The sequence below is a fragment of the Emys orbicularis genome, chromosome 2, assembly GCF_028017835.1.
Source record: "Emys orbicularis isolate rEmyOrb1 chromosome 2, rEmyOrb1.hap1, whole genome shotgun sequence".
In the NCBI taxonomy this organism is placed as follows: Eukaryota; Metazoa; Chordata; order Testudines; family Emydidae; genus Emys; species Emys orbicularis.
In genome coordinates this window covers 80603041-80615789 of record NC_088684.1, presented here as the reverse complement: position 1 = coordinate 80615789, position 12749 = coordinate 80603041, and the positions used below count along the sequence as shown (strand labels likewise).

The following is a 12749-nucleotide window of genomic DNA, read 5'->3' as shown; positions in this document are numbered from 1 at the left end:
GCATTTGCACAGGCATAAATGACTGAGGGTGCCTTAGAAGAAATATAATCTAGTTCATTCCCTTTTATCTTTGTCAGTTCTGTAGTGGTAGCAACTGTAAAACCTCACTTCAATCAGCAGGTGTGACGTGTGAGTCTAAACAGGCAGTAGATGGGGTGAGTAAAAAGGCAACTATTAATATGGTCGTTTTTCAGAACAGAACCACTCTTTAAGAGCCCCTGTAACATACTGAGCTCCCTCAATTCCTATTTACTTTAGAGGGAGCAGAGAGGCGCTCACACTACCCTGAAGGGTTTTTTTCATCCTATGTGACTTGCCCAAAGATACCCATGGAATCTGTGCCAGAACACGATATTGGTTGAAGGTGCTCTAGGAGGATTTTTAAATCCCGCCTTCCAAAGTGCAATGTTTAAAACGGTCTGACACGCTTCTTTGGCTTTGCGGGTTTGTAAGAAAAAATGCCAAGCGAACCCGAAATGTTCGGCCTGAACCCCGCGGCTCCCGCTCGAGAGCCCGACCAGCTGCTTCCACCGAGGAGAACTCCCACACCTGCTTCCTCAGCCTCCCAGCTGTTTGGAACGCGGCCCCTATGACGCCACAAAGCTCCGCCCCATAGGCTCGTTCGGCGCCACCAATCCGAAGGCAGAGTGCCCAGGGAAAGCCCGGCTGCGGCCCCGCGCGCCTGGAGCGCGTGCGCGGGGGGCTCCGCGTGGCTCTATAAACATGGCTGGGGCCCGCCGCGCGGGGGCGGGTCCAAGTGCCGGGCACCAGGAGCCCAGGGCGCCGGCGCAATAGCGTGAGCCGGCTCCCTGTACCCGGCCGCCGCCGCTGGGGGGGAGGCCCAGCCCGCCCCACGTGTGCGCAGCCGGCAGGGGACGGATGACCATGTGTTTTCGCCAGTGTGGCAGCGGGAGCCTCCCGGAGCAGCCCGCGCGCCGAGGCAGTGTGTGAGCCCCGGATCCTGCCGCGCCGCTGAGAGACCAGCCTCCCCCTTCCCGGCTGCTATGCTGTGGGATAACGCGGACGCCCCGGGAAACTCCAACCCTCCCCGCCTTGGTCCCGTTCTCCTCCTCCATGAGCACCTCTGCGGCAGCCCCGGTGAGGGTGATGCCCGCCGGGCACCCTGAGCAGGCAGTGGCGGCTCCTGCAGCGAGCGGGGCCGGTGGGGCTCAGCCGGCACCTGCCCTACTCTGCTCTCAGAACACTGTGCCCCCTGCTTCTGTCTCCGCCGCTGGCGCTCCCGCGGGGGCCCAAGCAGTTTCCTTGAGCCACGCAGTGACTAAGGTTCCCATCAGCCTGGTGCCTGCCGTTACCCAGCAGTCACGGGTGGGGACTGCCCCCGTGGGGACTCTGGTGGCTAAAGTGGCCACTGTCACCGCTACCCAGCAGCCACCCAAGAACTCTGGTGGGCCTAGGCTGGCTGCTCCGCAAACCGTGGCTCCCAAAGCCCCCCAGACCACTACAATACAACTGCCTGCAAACTTCCAGATCCCACCAGGTGAGTCTCCTGCTTTTCTCTTCTACACCCGCTGAAAGGCATCGCACTGCTAAAGGACCGCTGTTGTGCTAGGAGAGTTCAGTGCCGTGTGAAACTTCTTTAGCAAGCTGACTACAGTCATAATGCAAAGTGCTCCACTTTGATCCTGAAGTACTGTTCTAGATTCTTTTGTAAAGCTCTCAAGTAGGAGGAAAAAATCAGGAACGTTTATATCTTTCTGTTTATATGTTCTCATGTATTCCCTTAAGAATGGCCATACTAGTCCCTCTAGCTCAGTATCCTGTCTTCTGACAGTTAGAGCCCAGCTTGGATACAAAATTTATATCTGCGGATATAAAGCAGATATCTCTGGAGTTGCCAGGCTCTAGCAACAACCAGCAGGGCCGTGGCCAGTGGACCGGGCCAGGAACTGCAGCGGCAAAAGCAGCAGCAGCATGTCAGGCCACCACTTGCAGGAGCCAGCGCCCAACCTGGGCAGCTCCTCTGGTGTGGCTATACTTCCCCCATCCCTACCCACTGGGGCGGGCACCAGGTTCACCGGCAGCTATCCCTGATCATGCTAAGCCCTGATCATGCTAGTGGTTCTCAACCTGTGGCCTGTGGGCTGCTTGCAGCCCAATCAGCACAGAGTTGCAGCTCATGTGGCATCCTCAGGCCATACAGATAGTATTGAATGCGGCCCACAATGATAAATAGGTTGAGAACCACTGCGCTAGTGCGTGCAAGCGGCTCGTGCGCTTCCAGACAGGAGAAGCACTCAGCTGCGTGGAAGGGACTCCTGTCTGGGAGCATGCGAGCCATTTGCATACAATAGCATGATAAGGGACAGCTGCTGGTAAGCCTGGTGCCCACCCCAGTGGGTAGGGTTGGGGGGTGGTACAGCCACACTAGAGGAGCTTCTCCAGACTGGCTGCTGCAGTTCCTGGCTTGGTCGCTACAACTCCATGGATATCCACAGCTATCCGCAACCACGGATATACATTTTGTATCAGTGCACGTGCTTCAGAGAGAATGAACAGAATAGGCAATCACTGACTGATCCATCCCCTGTTGTCTACTCCCAGCTTCCGGCAATCAGAGGCTAAGGGCACCCAGAGTATGGGGTTGCATGGGATCCCTGACCATCCTGGCTAATAGCCATTGATGGACCTATCTTCCATGAACTTATCTAATTCTTTTTTGAACTCCTTTACAGTTTTGTCCTTCATAACTTCCCATGGCAGTGAGTTACACAGGTTGACTCTGTGTTGTGTAAAGAAGTACTTTCCTTTTATATTTTCTTTAACCACTGCCCATTCATTTCATTGGGTGACACGTCTGGAACTTGTGCTGTGTAGGGGTAAATAACGCTTCCTTATTCACTTTCTCCACACCATTCATGATTTTATAGACCTCTCTCATATCCATCTTCAGTCATCTCTTTTCAAAACTGAAAAGTCATTCTTCTTAATCTTTTTGAGATGGTGTGACCAGTATTCAAGGTGTGGGGGTACCATGGATTTATATAGTGGCATTGTGCTATTTTCTGCTTTATCATCTATCACTTTCCTAATGGTTCCTAACATTGTTAGCATTTTTGACTGCTGCTGCGCATTGAGCAGATGTTTTCAGAGAATTATCCGCAATGACTCCAAGATCTCTGAGTGGTAACAGCTAATTTAGATCCCATCATTTTATATATATGGTTGGGATTATGTTTTCCAATGTGCACTACCTTGCATTTATCAGCATTGAATTTCATCTGCCATTTTGTTGCTCAATCACCCAGTTTTGTTAGGTCCCTTTGTAACTCTTCACAGTCAGCTTTGGACTTAACTATCTTGAGTAATTTTGTATTGTCTGCAAACTTTTGCTACCTTGCAGTTTACCCCTTTTTCCAGATCGTGTATGAATATGTTGAACAGCTCTGGTCTCAGAACATATCCCCAAGGGACATCACTGTTTGCCTCTCCATTCTGAAAACTGACCATTTCCTCCTACTGTTTGTTTCCTACCCTATCTTTTAACTAGTTGCTGATTCATGAGAGGACCCTCCCCTCTTATCCCATGACTGCTTACTCTGATTAAGAGCCTTTGGTGAAGGACCTTATCAAAGGCTTTCTGAAAGTCCAAGTACACTATATCCACTGGATCATCCTTGTCCACACGTTTGTTGTTTTCCCCTCAAAGAATTCTAATAGATTGGTGAGGCGTGATTTCCCTTACCAAAAGCCATGTTCACTCTTCCCCAATGTGTTAATCTGTGTGTCTGATAATTCTGTTCTTTACTACAGTTTCAACCAAATTGCCTAGTACTGAAGTTAGACTTGCTGTCCTTTAATTATCAGGATCCTCTCTGGAGCCTTTTATAAAAATTGGTGTCACATTAGCTGTGCTCCAGTTATCTGGTACAGAATCTGATTTAAATAAGTTACAGACCAAAGGTAGTTCTGCAATTTCATGTTTGAGTTTCTTCAGAATGCTTGTGTGAATACCATCTGGTCCTGGTGACTTATTACTGTTGAATTTATCAGTTTGTTCCAGTACTTCCTCTATTGAGTCCTCAATCTGGGACAGTTCCTCAGATTTGTCACCCTAGAAAGAATGGCTCAGATATGGGAATCTCCCTCACATTTTCTGCAGTGAAGAATTCATTAGCTTGTCTGCAACAATCTTATCTTCCTTGAGTGCTCCTTTAGCACCTCGATTTTCCAATGGCCCTACTGATTGTTTGGCAGGCTTCCTGCTTCTGATGCACTTAAATTTTTTTGCTGTTAGTTCGAGTCTTTGGTTGCTCTTCAAATTCTCTTTTGGCCTGCCTAATTATGTTTTTACACTTGCCAGAGTTTATGCTCCTCTTGGTTTTCCTCAGTAAGATTTTACTTTCACTTCTTTAAGGATGCCTCTTTGCTTCTAACCACTTCTTTTACTTTGTTGGTTAGCCATGGTAAAATTCTTTTGGTCCTCTTACTATATTTTTTAATTTGAGCTATAGATTTGATTTGAGACTCTATTATGGTGATTTAAAAAAAGTTTCCATGCAGCTTGCAGGCATTTCACTTTTTTGTGACTGCTTTTTAATTTCCATTTAATTAGCTTCCTCATTTTTCCCCTTTCTGAAGTTAAGTGCTATTGTGGTGGGCTATTGTGATCTTAGTGAAGTTACTTAATTGCTCTGCCTAAAGTTTCTTGTAAAATAAGGTTAGTTCCCTACCTTGTAGAGGTGTTGTGCAGATACATCCATTAACATTTGTGAAGTGCTTGGATAATACTGGTGGTGGAAGGGAGAAGAGGACCTAGGTTGATCACCTTTTTGCACACTGAACTGTAGATTAAAAGCTGAACAGCCAGGTGGTGATATTTTCAAATGATAGAATTTAGTCCTGAAATGTTGTTTGGTTCTAGCCACCCTCTCCCAAAAAGCAGATAGCAGAAATAGACTGGATTCAGAGACGTATACCAAAAATGATTGGAGGTGTAGAAAAAGTCTTTATGAAAAGAGATTGAAAGGATTGGAACATGCAGTTTAGGGGGCAGGTGAAGTGACGATATGATATATAGAAGATTGATCAGGTGCTCCACTCACCCTTCCTCATAATATTGCAAACAATGGGTTATTCCTCTTATCAGTGTTAAACTTGCTTTTCTGCCTGCCTCATCGCAAAGCTCTGGATTAGATGACCGCTTAGATAGTCCCTTCCATCCCTACATTTCTTTGAGTCTGATTCACAGACAGCTTTTTTTTTTTTTTAATAAACAGTCTGTTCACTGGAATTCACTGCCACTATATATCGAGACCACAAGAGTTTAGTGGAATTCAAGAGCTGATGAACACTGATCTAGATTAGATGAAGTTCTTAACATTATAAGGGAAAGAAACAATCATACTTCTGTTGGAGGTTAACTTATGCCCTGAAAGTTCATACCCCAATTGTAGTGAAAAAATATTTGTATTTCCATAATTGTCTACCACCAGGAAAATTCCTATATTAAAAGCATTTGTTACTAACAGTCAGATAGGATACTGGAGCAGATGGGCCACTGATCTGATCCAATATGGTAATTCCTATATTCCTATTACATATTATCCACAATTTTCAGAACAAATTCAATATCCTGAAATACACTTTATGTATTCTTTTGTATTAAAGAATACGTCACAAAATTCCTGTTATGGAACCCTATCAAGTTTTTAAAAAACTAACCTATTTTCATTAGTCAGTTTCACTTTCTGGTTCTCAGACTCCACCACAATGATGTGGTGTTCTGGGTTGTGAGGACAAGTTTAAATCCTATCCAGCTTTCCATTGAAATGAAACATTGCAGAAGTGTGTGTTAGGTTTTGTGAATTCATCTATAAAAAAAATCTAAGTTTTGGCCTCTAATAAGGTCCTTTTACTACATACTGATTTTTGACATGAAGATGGGTTTAAGAAAAAAAAATTGAAGTGCATGCTCACTAGTGATTATCATAGTTTGGGAACTTTCATATGACTTTAAATCTATTCACTTTCCATGTGTTTTTTCATAACTTGTGTATAATCTGTATTGAAGATGTAGTTTTATACAAGGCTTTTTTTCCTATCGGTTGTCTTTCCTACTTAAGTGAGGAAATAGTGTTGAATATGGTATCTATGGAACTACGCAGATGTCACAAATGCAGCATTACATTGCATCTTCTGTTTGAGCCTGGGATAGGAAAGGGTGAAGCTGAGCTAGGTTTCAGACTGGAGTTTAGAGGTTTTAATATTTAAAAATATTGCAACTTGTCTCTCTAAAAGCACATGGAGTTTCCTTCTGTGCTACCAGTGTACAAAGTTAGTTAAAACTCAAATGTACAAACATCACTGGGTGATGCACTTTGAATGATTATTTTGATCCTTTAAAAAGAGACTTACACTTGAGAAGGCTTTATTCTATTTACGTCTTCTGTCTTATGGATTTCATTCTTAATTAGCAAAAAAAAAAAAAGGTAATTCAGGCAGGTAGTTCTGATGCTGAATTGTAGCATTATAACTATGTAAGTGTTCACGTGAATGCCTCAAACACATGGTTGACTTAATCACTGAGTGTCAAAGCTTATATTTGAAAATAAATAGCTACAAAATCTAACAGGCAGAAATGAAAAATGGTAGGTACGAGAATACAAATAGCCTTCAAAATAGTGGTGTTCAATCTGTGGCCCTTGAGAGCAACTATTGAGAAAATATGCATTTAATTATGAATTAAAAGCATGTTCCCTGTGATTCTTGAAGTGTTTGAATTGGCCCTGTTGCTATCGGAAGAGGTAGGGAGCACCACTTACACTGTTCGTTTTAAAGCACTTGCAGTGTGAACTGGGTGCACTCTTTAGCAGCAGATGCCCTTTCCTGGTTGCAGCTGCTCATTAGCTCCTCTGCTGGCTGCCTGCTGCTTTGTGAGAGAGATGGGAGGAGAGAGTTGTGCTGGGCTGTGGGAGTCCTGAGGGAGCAGGATAGGAGTTTGCCGGGCTCTGCCTGGTCTAGTGGACCAAAAAGAACAGCAGCAATCCTAATTTCAGTACTCTATCTTCCTTTCCCCCCATCCTTGTTCTTGGATCTCCTTATGTTCTTTTTTGCCCTTTCTGTCACTGTTTCCCTTCCCCCTAAACAGCCATCCTGGGAAGCCCAGGGGAAGAGGAAAAACAGTTACAGCTCCCTGACTCTCTGGCCTGGGACAGGTTAGTCAGTCTTGTGCCAGCTGGCAAACTGTCTGCTAAGGGCTATCTAGCAGATAGGCAGAGCACCGTGCACTCAAGCCACTCCCCACTGTGCTTGAAGTATATGGGCTGTTGTCAGTTTCACAGCCACTGGAGGATGTACTGCACCAGAGGGGGATCCCTAGCAGGCACTTGCAGGTGGGGGACTATCAGGTCCCTTTGTATCACCAGAACAGGGCAGAGAACCTGCTCCAGAGTATGTATTTTGGCGCCTTCATCTTGAAATGTAATAAACACTCAGACTAAACAAATTGCTTCCGTAAAGGTAGGGTTTTCATCTTTCATCTGAGACTCTTCCTGCTCTGCCTTCTCTTTAAAAAAGTGAGTGTTGTTTTTGAGAGAACTTTACAGTCAATGCAGTCTGCATACAGAACACGAACAGCATGTGCAGTATTTACTTCCCGGCTGTGCAAATATGCCATTGTCCTGATCTGTGTTCATTCAGTCCTTGGCCTATACTGATACTGCTAATGGTGGTTCAGATTGTGAGAGAGTCCGTGACACACAAGACAATCTGTTTGCAGAGGAGTGGACTGACCACTCACTTCAATTTACTGTTAGAAAAATAGTGGTGATAAATGCTGTGCAAGTGTCAGTGATGGAAATAGTTGAAGGCTGGGTTTAGAGGATAAGGTTCCTGTTAATATTTTTGATATAGCTCTTACCTTCCAAAATGGCTAGTAGGGTGAACAAGCTTTCTCACTGTCTTAGCACATGAGTCTACAGGGCTACAAAAATAAAAACCAAAAAACCTCTGGTAACTGACCTCACGTTCTGGGGTCCAACACCTTTATGGAGGAGAGAAATGACAGAGCAAAAAGAACAGCAGCAATCCTAATTTCAGTACTTCATCTTCCTTTCCCCCCATCCTTGTTCTTGGATCTCCTTATATTCTTTTTTTCCCCTTTCTGTCACTGTTCATCTTTTCAGTTGTCTATCTACTTCTTCTCATCCTTACTCTGTTTATCTGGGGGATGTTTTAAAGGCCATTTTTGAAGGGTTGCCAGCAGCCAAACGGGTCTGTTTCCCTTATGGAAGGGCAGTGCAGTGAAGTGTGAAACTTGCCTAGATACTGATGGATTTACCTTTGTTACTTCAATATGCTTACGGTAGGGATACTTTTCAAAAGCCTTACAACTATTACTAAATCTGGTCTAGCTCTACTGGTGTTAGCAATGTTGTCATGTACTAGGGCTGCCAGCTACTGTTTTTTGTCAGGTATGTGTCCTGTGAGCAGGGTTAGATGATGCTTAAAATAGTAGCAGCAGCCTGTTTACACTAGGGGTGCCAAAATTGCTAACGCCAATGGAGCTGAACAGGTGTGTTAGCAACAGTGGATAGGTAAGCTTGAAAAACAGCCCTAGTGTAGGCAGGGCCCTACAGTGCATAACATGCTTTTCTACTTGCTGCAGAAAGCAAGTGACTAAGATTATGGGAATTTAGTCACTTTCTCTTTTCATCTGGGTCCTCTACAAAGAACTGTTTTACTTGCTTCTGGCAAGTTCACTGCCACCTAAGGTCTGTACAAGCTGATTTTGGCTAACTGTTCAGAAAGGTTAGGCCTTGTCTACACTACACAGTTTTGTCAACAAGTCAGCTTTCATCGACAAAACAGTGAAGGTGTACACACTGAAATGCTCTTCCTGCCGATGTAACTCCCCTGCTATGCCGACACAATAAAACCACCTCGACGAGCAGCATAGAGCTTTTTTGCGACATAATTAGAGCGATGCTGCATCACTCTGGCTCCTCACTTAGTTATGTCACCCTAAGTGGCCTCCAGGAGGTGTCCCACAGTGCCCATCATGACTGCTCTGGTCAGCAGTTAAAACTCTGCAGCCCTGAAGATACACAGGTATGCACCCCTCCCCGGTTTAGAAGCCTGGGAATTATTGAAATTCCTCTTCCTGGTTGCTCCTGGTGCACAGTTCACACCGCATCTTCCCAGCTGACCTTCACACAGCAGATGTGCTTCCATGTGGCACACACCGGTGCTGTCTGATCTGCTGAGTATATGGGGAGAAGAGGCTGTGCAATCACAGCTTTGCACCAGCTGTAGAAATTTCAATACTACGGGCTGATTGCATGAAAGGCACATGCAGCAGTGTCATGATAAAATCAAGGAGCTGAGGCAGGTGTACCAAAAGGTAAGGGAGGCCAGCTGTTGCTCTGGAGCAGCATCGAAGACATGCCACTTCTATAAGGAGTGGCACGCTATCCTTGGTGGCGACCCCACCTCCACCAAGAGCCCCGTGGATACTGTGGGGGGGACTGGAAGCAGCGGCCAGTTGACTCAACCCCGATGAGGACCTGGTGGACGAGGAGGTGAAACTGGAGGACGATGTGGAGCACAAGGCAAAGTTGTCCAGATGCATGGCGAATCAGGACCTCTTTTCCACTCGGAGGGGTCTAGTCGGTCCCAGCACTCCAACTCTGGCTTGCAGGATGCAGGAGAGGGGAGCTACGGTAAGTGCTCATTTTGCTTTGATACTGCAAAATGAGAGGAGATTGAGCTCTCATGTACTTCGTTATATGGTAGAGGAGGGATAAGGGACAGAAATTAATAAAGCCTGCCCATCTATGCAGTGGGGCCACAGCAAAAAGTATGTTAATGTACACGGGGATGTCTCTGGAATCCTCCATAGTGATCTCTAGGAAACTGTCCTCTAGGAATTCTGCCATCCTCTGCTGAATATTCCTTGGGAGAGCTGCCTTGTTTCTCCCCACCACTATAGGAAACTTGGCTGTACTACCCAGCAATCCTCTCTGCAGGGACCAAAGCAGCACACAGGCAATCAGCATACAGAGCTGGTCTGAAGCCACACGCATGTAGGAGATGCTCCCTTGCATCCTGGGTTACCCTGAGGAGTGAGATCTGGTTCGATTCCTAGCCTATGGAAAAGGGAAGGGTACCAGTATTCAGAATGGGCTCCCTAGCCACTTATAATAGCCCCCTTTGCAAACAGGCCTTTGTCCCTTCTTGCCTTTTCCCACCCCAGCTGTGAACTCCCCATAATTGGGACTCTCAGTGACCTGTATGCTAGCCACAGGACCGTAAGAAAGAGGTGTGTGTAACTTTTGTGATTCACGGCTGTGAGGGCACTCACGATATGGTATCTTTTGATTGTTTCTTTGCCTTCTGCAGATGTGCCCTTGAGAACACACTCCTCCACACCAGCGACGCGCCTCCATCAGATAAGGCAGTGACCCAGGAGGAGTAAAGAGGATATGTTTCTTGAAGTGCTGCAGTGAATAGATGCAGCACATAGTGAAATGAGCATGGAGGGAGACAGTAACTGAAAGACTGAGACTGGATAGCTGCGAAAGGACACGGGTAGGAGTGGAAGATAAAGTTCCTGGAGGACCAGCCAGAGATGTTGAAGTCCCTCATTAGCCTGCAATCAGAGCAAATCCATGCCTGACTCCCCTTCCAGCCACAACAGAACACCGGTCCATGCCCTCCCCAAACTCCCTCACCACAATCGTTGCATGGTCCTGGTTCCTCACTGTATCCTGTGCACTCCACACCTGGGGACAGGTTTTCCAGTGAAAGCTGGAATTACACCCAGTTGTGAGCCCTAACTGCAAGACTGTTCCTCACTTTCATGTTCCCTGTTTGTCCAAAAGTTTGTGTTTTATCCAGTTACTAAACTCAAGTCGTTGAAATAACGAGTCTTTATTGGCGACATACCTACATCGCTCAGTGCTACCATTGAAACACAGTGGCTATAGGTAGGAATATTTGCTCCTTGCAATTAACTCTCAAGAAGCAAGCACTACAGGAGTAATTCATGGTGGCAAGTAAACATTGTCTGGCCAAATTCATCACATACAGGCACATTACTGGGAATTGTTGTCCAAATGTTCCTTCAAAGACTCCTTGATTCAAATAGCCTTCTGCTGCGCTCCTTTAATTGCCCTTGTATCTGACTGCTCAAAATCAGCAGCCAGCCAATCAGTGGCCCACCCCTGGGGAAACTTCCCCCTTTGATTTGCACATATTATGGAGCATACATCAGCCCACAATATTTTCCTTATTGAGGTCTAAGTGGCCAAAAAGAGAGTGCCAGAGACCTTTTAATCAGCCAAAAGGCACATTCAATGGTCATTTGGCACCTGATGAGCCTGTTGTTGAAGCGCTCCTGGCTGCTGTCTAGGTTCCTGGTGTAAGGCTTCATGAGCTATGGGAGCAAAGGGTAGGCGGGGTCTTGAAGGATCAGGGAGGGATAGCTCAGTGGTTTGAGCATTGGCCTGCTAAACCCAGGGTTGTGAGTTCAATCCTTGAGGGGGCCACTTAGGGATCTGGGGAAAAATCAGTACTTGGTCCTGCTAGTGAAGGCAGGGGGCTGGACTCGATGACCTTTCAAGGTCCCTTCCAGTTCTAGGAGATAGGGTATCTCCATTAATTATTATTATTATTATTATAGTATGGGCATTTGCACATCCCCCTCTGGAATCTTCTGGTCTGGAAAGAAAGTCCCAGTGTGCAGCTCTCTGTACAGTCCAGTGTTCCGAAAGATGCATGCATCATGCACCTTCCCTGACCACCCCGCATTGATGTCAGTGAAACAGCCGTGGTCATCCACTGGCACCTGCAAGACTATGGAGAAGTAGCCCTTTCGGTTGATGTACTCTGTTGCAAGATGGTCTGGGGCCACAATTGGGATGTGCATTCCATCCATCGCCCTGCCACAGTTAGGGAATCCCATTGCCTCAAAGCCAGTACTTTCAGAGATGAAAGGAAGTTCTCCATTTTTAATTGCTGTGTTTATATATTTATATTGCTGTGTTTTATATTATGGAGGAGGAGGACAGTGAGTCTGCTCTATCTATCGCTCTTTTTAAATCTCTTGACTTTGAAATAAGCCCTGCTCCAAAGGCTGCTATTTTATATGTTGTTAATCACTCAGGTCTGTGCACATGAATTCAGGTGAAGGAGCAGAATTGTTGCTGGGTAGAAGAACAGTGTGTCATACTGTACCTATTCTACCCTTTCTCCTGCTTAGCAGATTCATCACAGGTTATTTGCGTGTGTGAGACTAGAAGGAAATATAAATGACTTAATTGGGAGAGTGTTCATTTGTCTCATTATAGTGAGAATAGAATGAATAAGATGCTCCTCACAAAGCCCTTGAAAGCAAACATAGATAAAAACCCATGAATGGATAACCCCCGGTTGAATTGTTGAAAGTGCTGCAATATCACTTTAATTTAATAATTCTTTAAGTGACAAAAGAACACTGGGCATCTGAATATTAGATACACTCCTTGATAGAAACTCATAGCATGCTAAAATGCATAGAATAGTAACTTAATAGACATATTTAGGTTCTTACTGTGACTCTGGCAAAACTTACTTCTGATTTGGATGAAAAAGTGAAAAATGATCAGTGACATGATCATCCTGTTCAAATGTTTTTTTTGCTTTGTGTTTTACCACTTCATTTTGCTGAAGCCATTCTTGATTTTTAAAGCTGTTATTTTCCAGCAGAACAGTCATAATCAACAACATGGAAAGGATGCCAATTTTTAAAG

General features: G+C 45.4%; 1 protein-coding gene across 1 annotated transcript in view; it reads left to right on the top strand.

The window, feature by feature from the left end:
• The first annotated feature begins 1074 nt into the window (after nucleotides 1–1074).
• TAF4B (TATA-box binding protein associated factor 4b) overlaps nucleotides 1075–12749 on the top strand; it is a 116564-nt gene continuing 104889 nt past the window's right edge. The window contains exon 1 of the mRNA XM_065399549.1: nucleotides 1075–1498. Within this exon, the coding sequence (XP_065255621.1) occupies nucleotides 1075–1498 (424 nt within the window). The remainder of the gene's footprint in view (nucleotides 1499–12749) is intronic.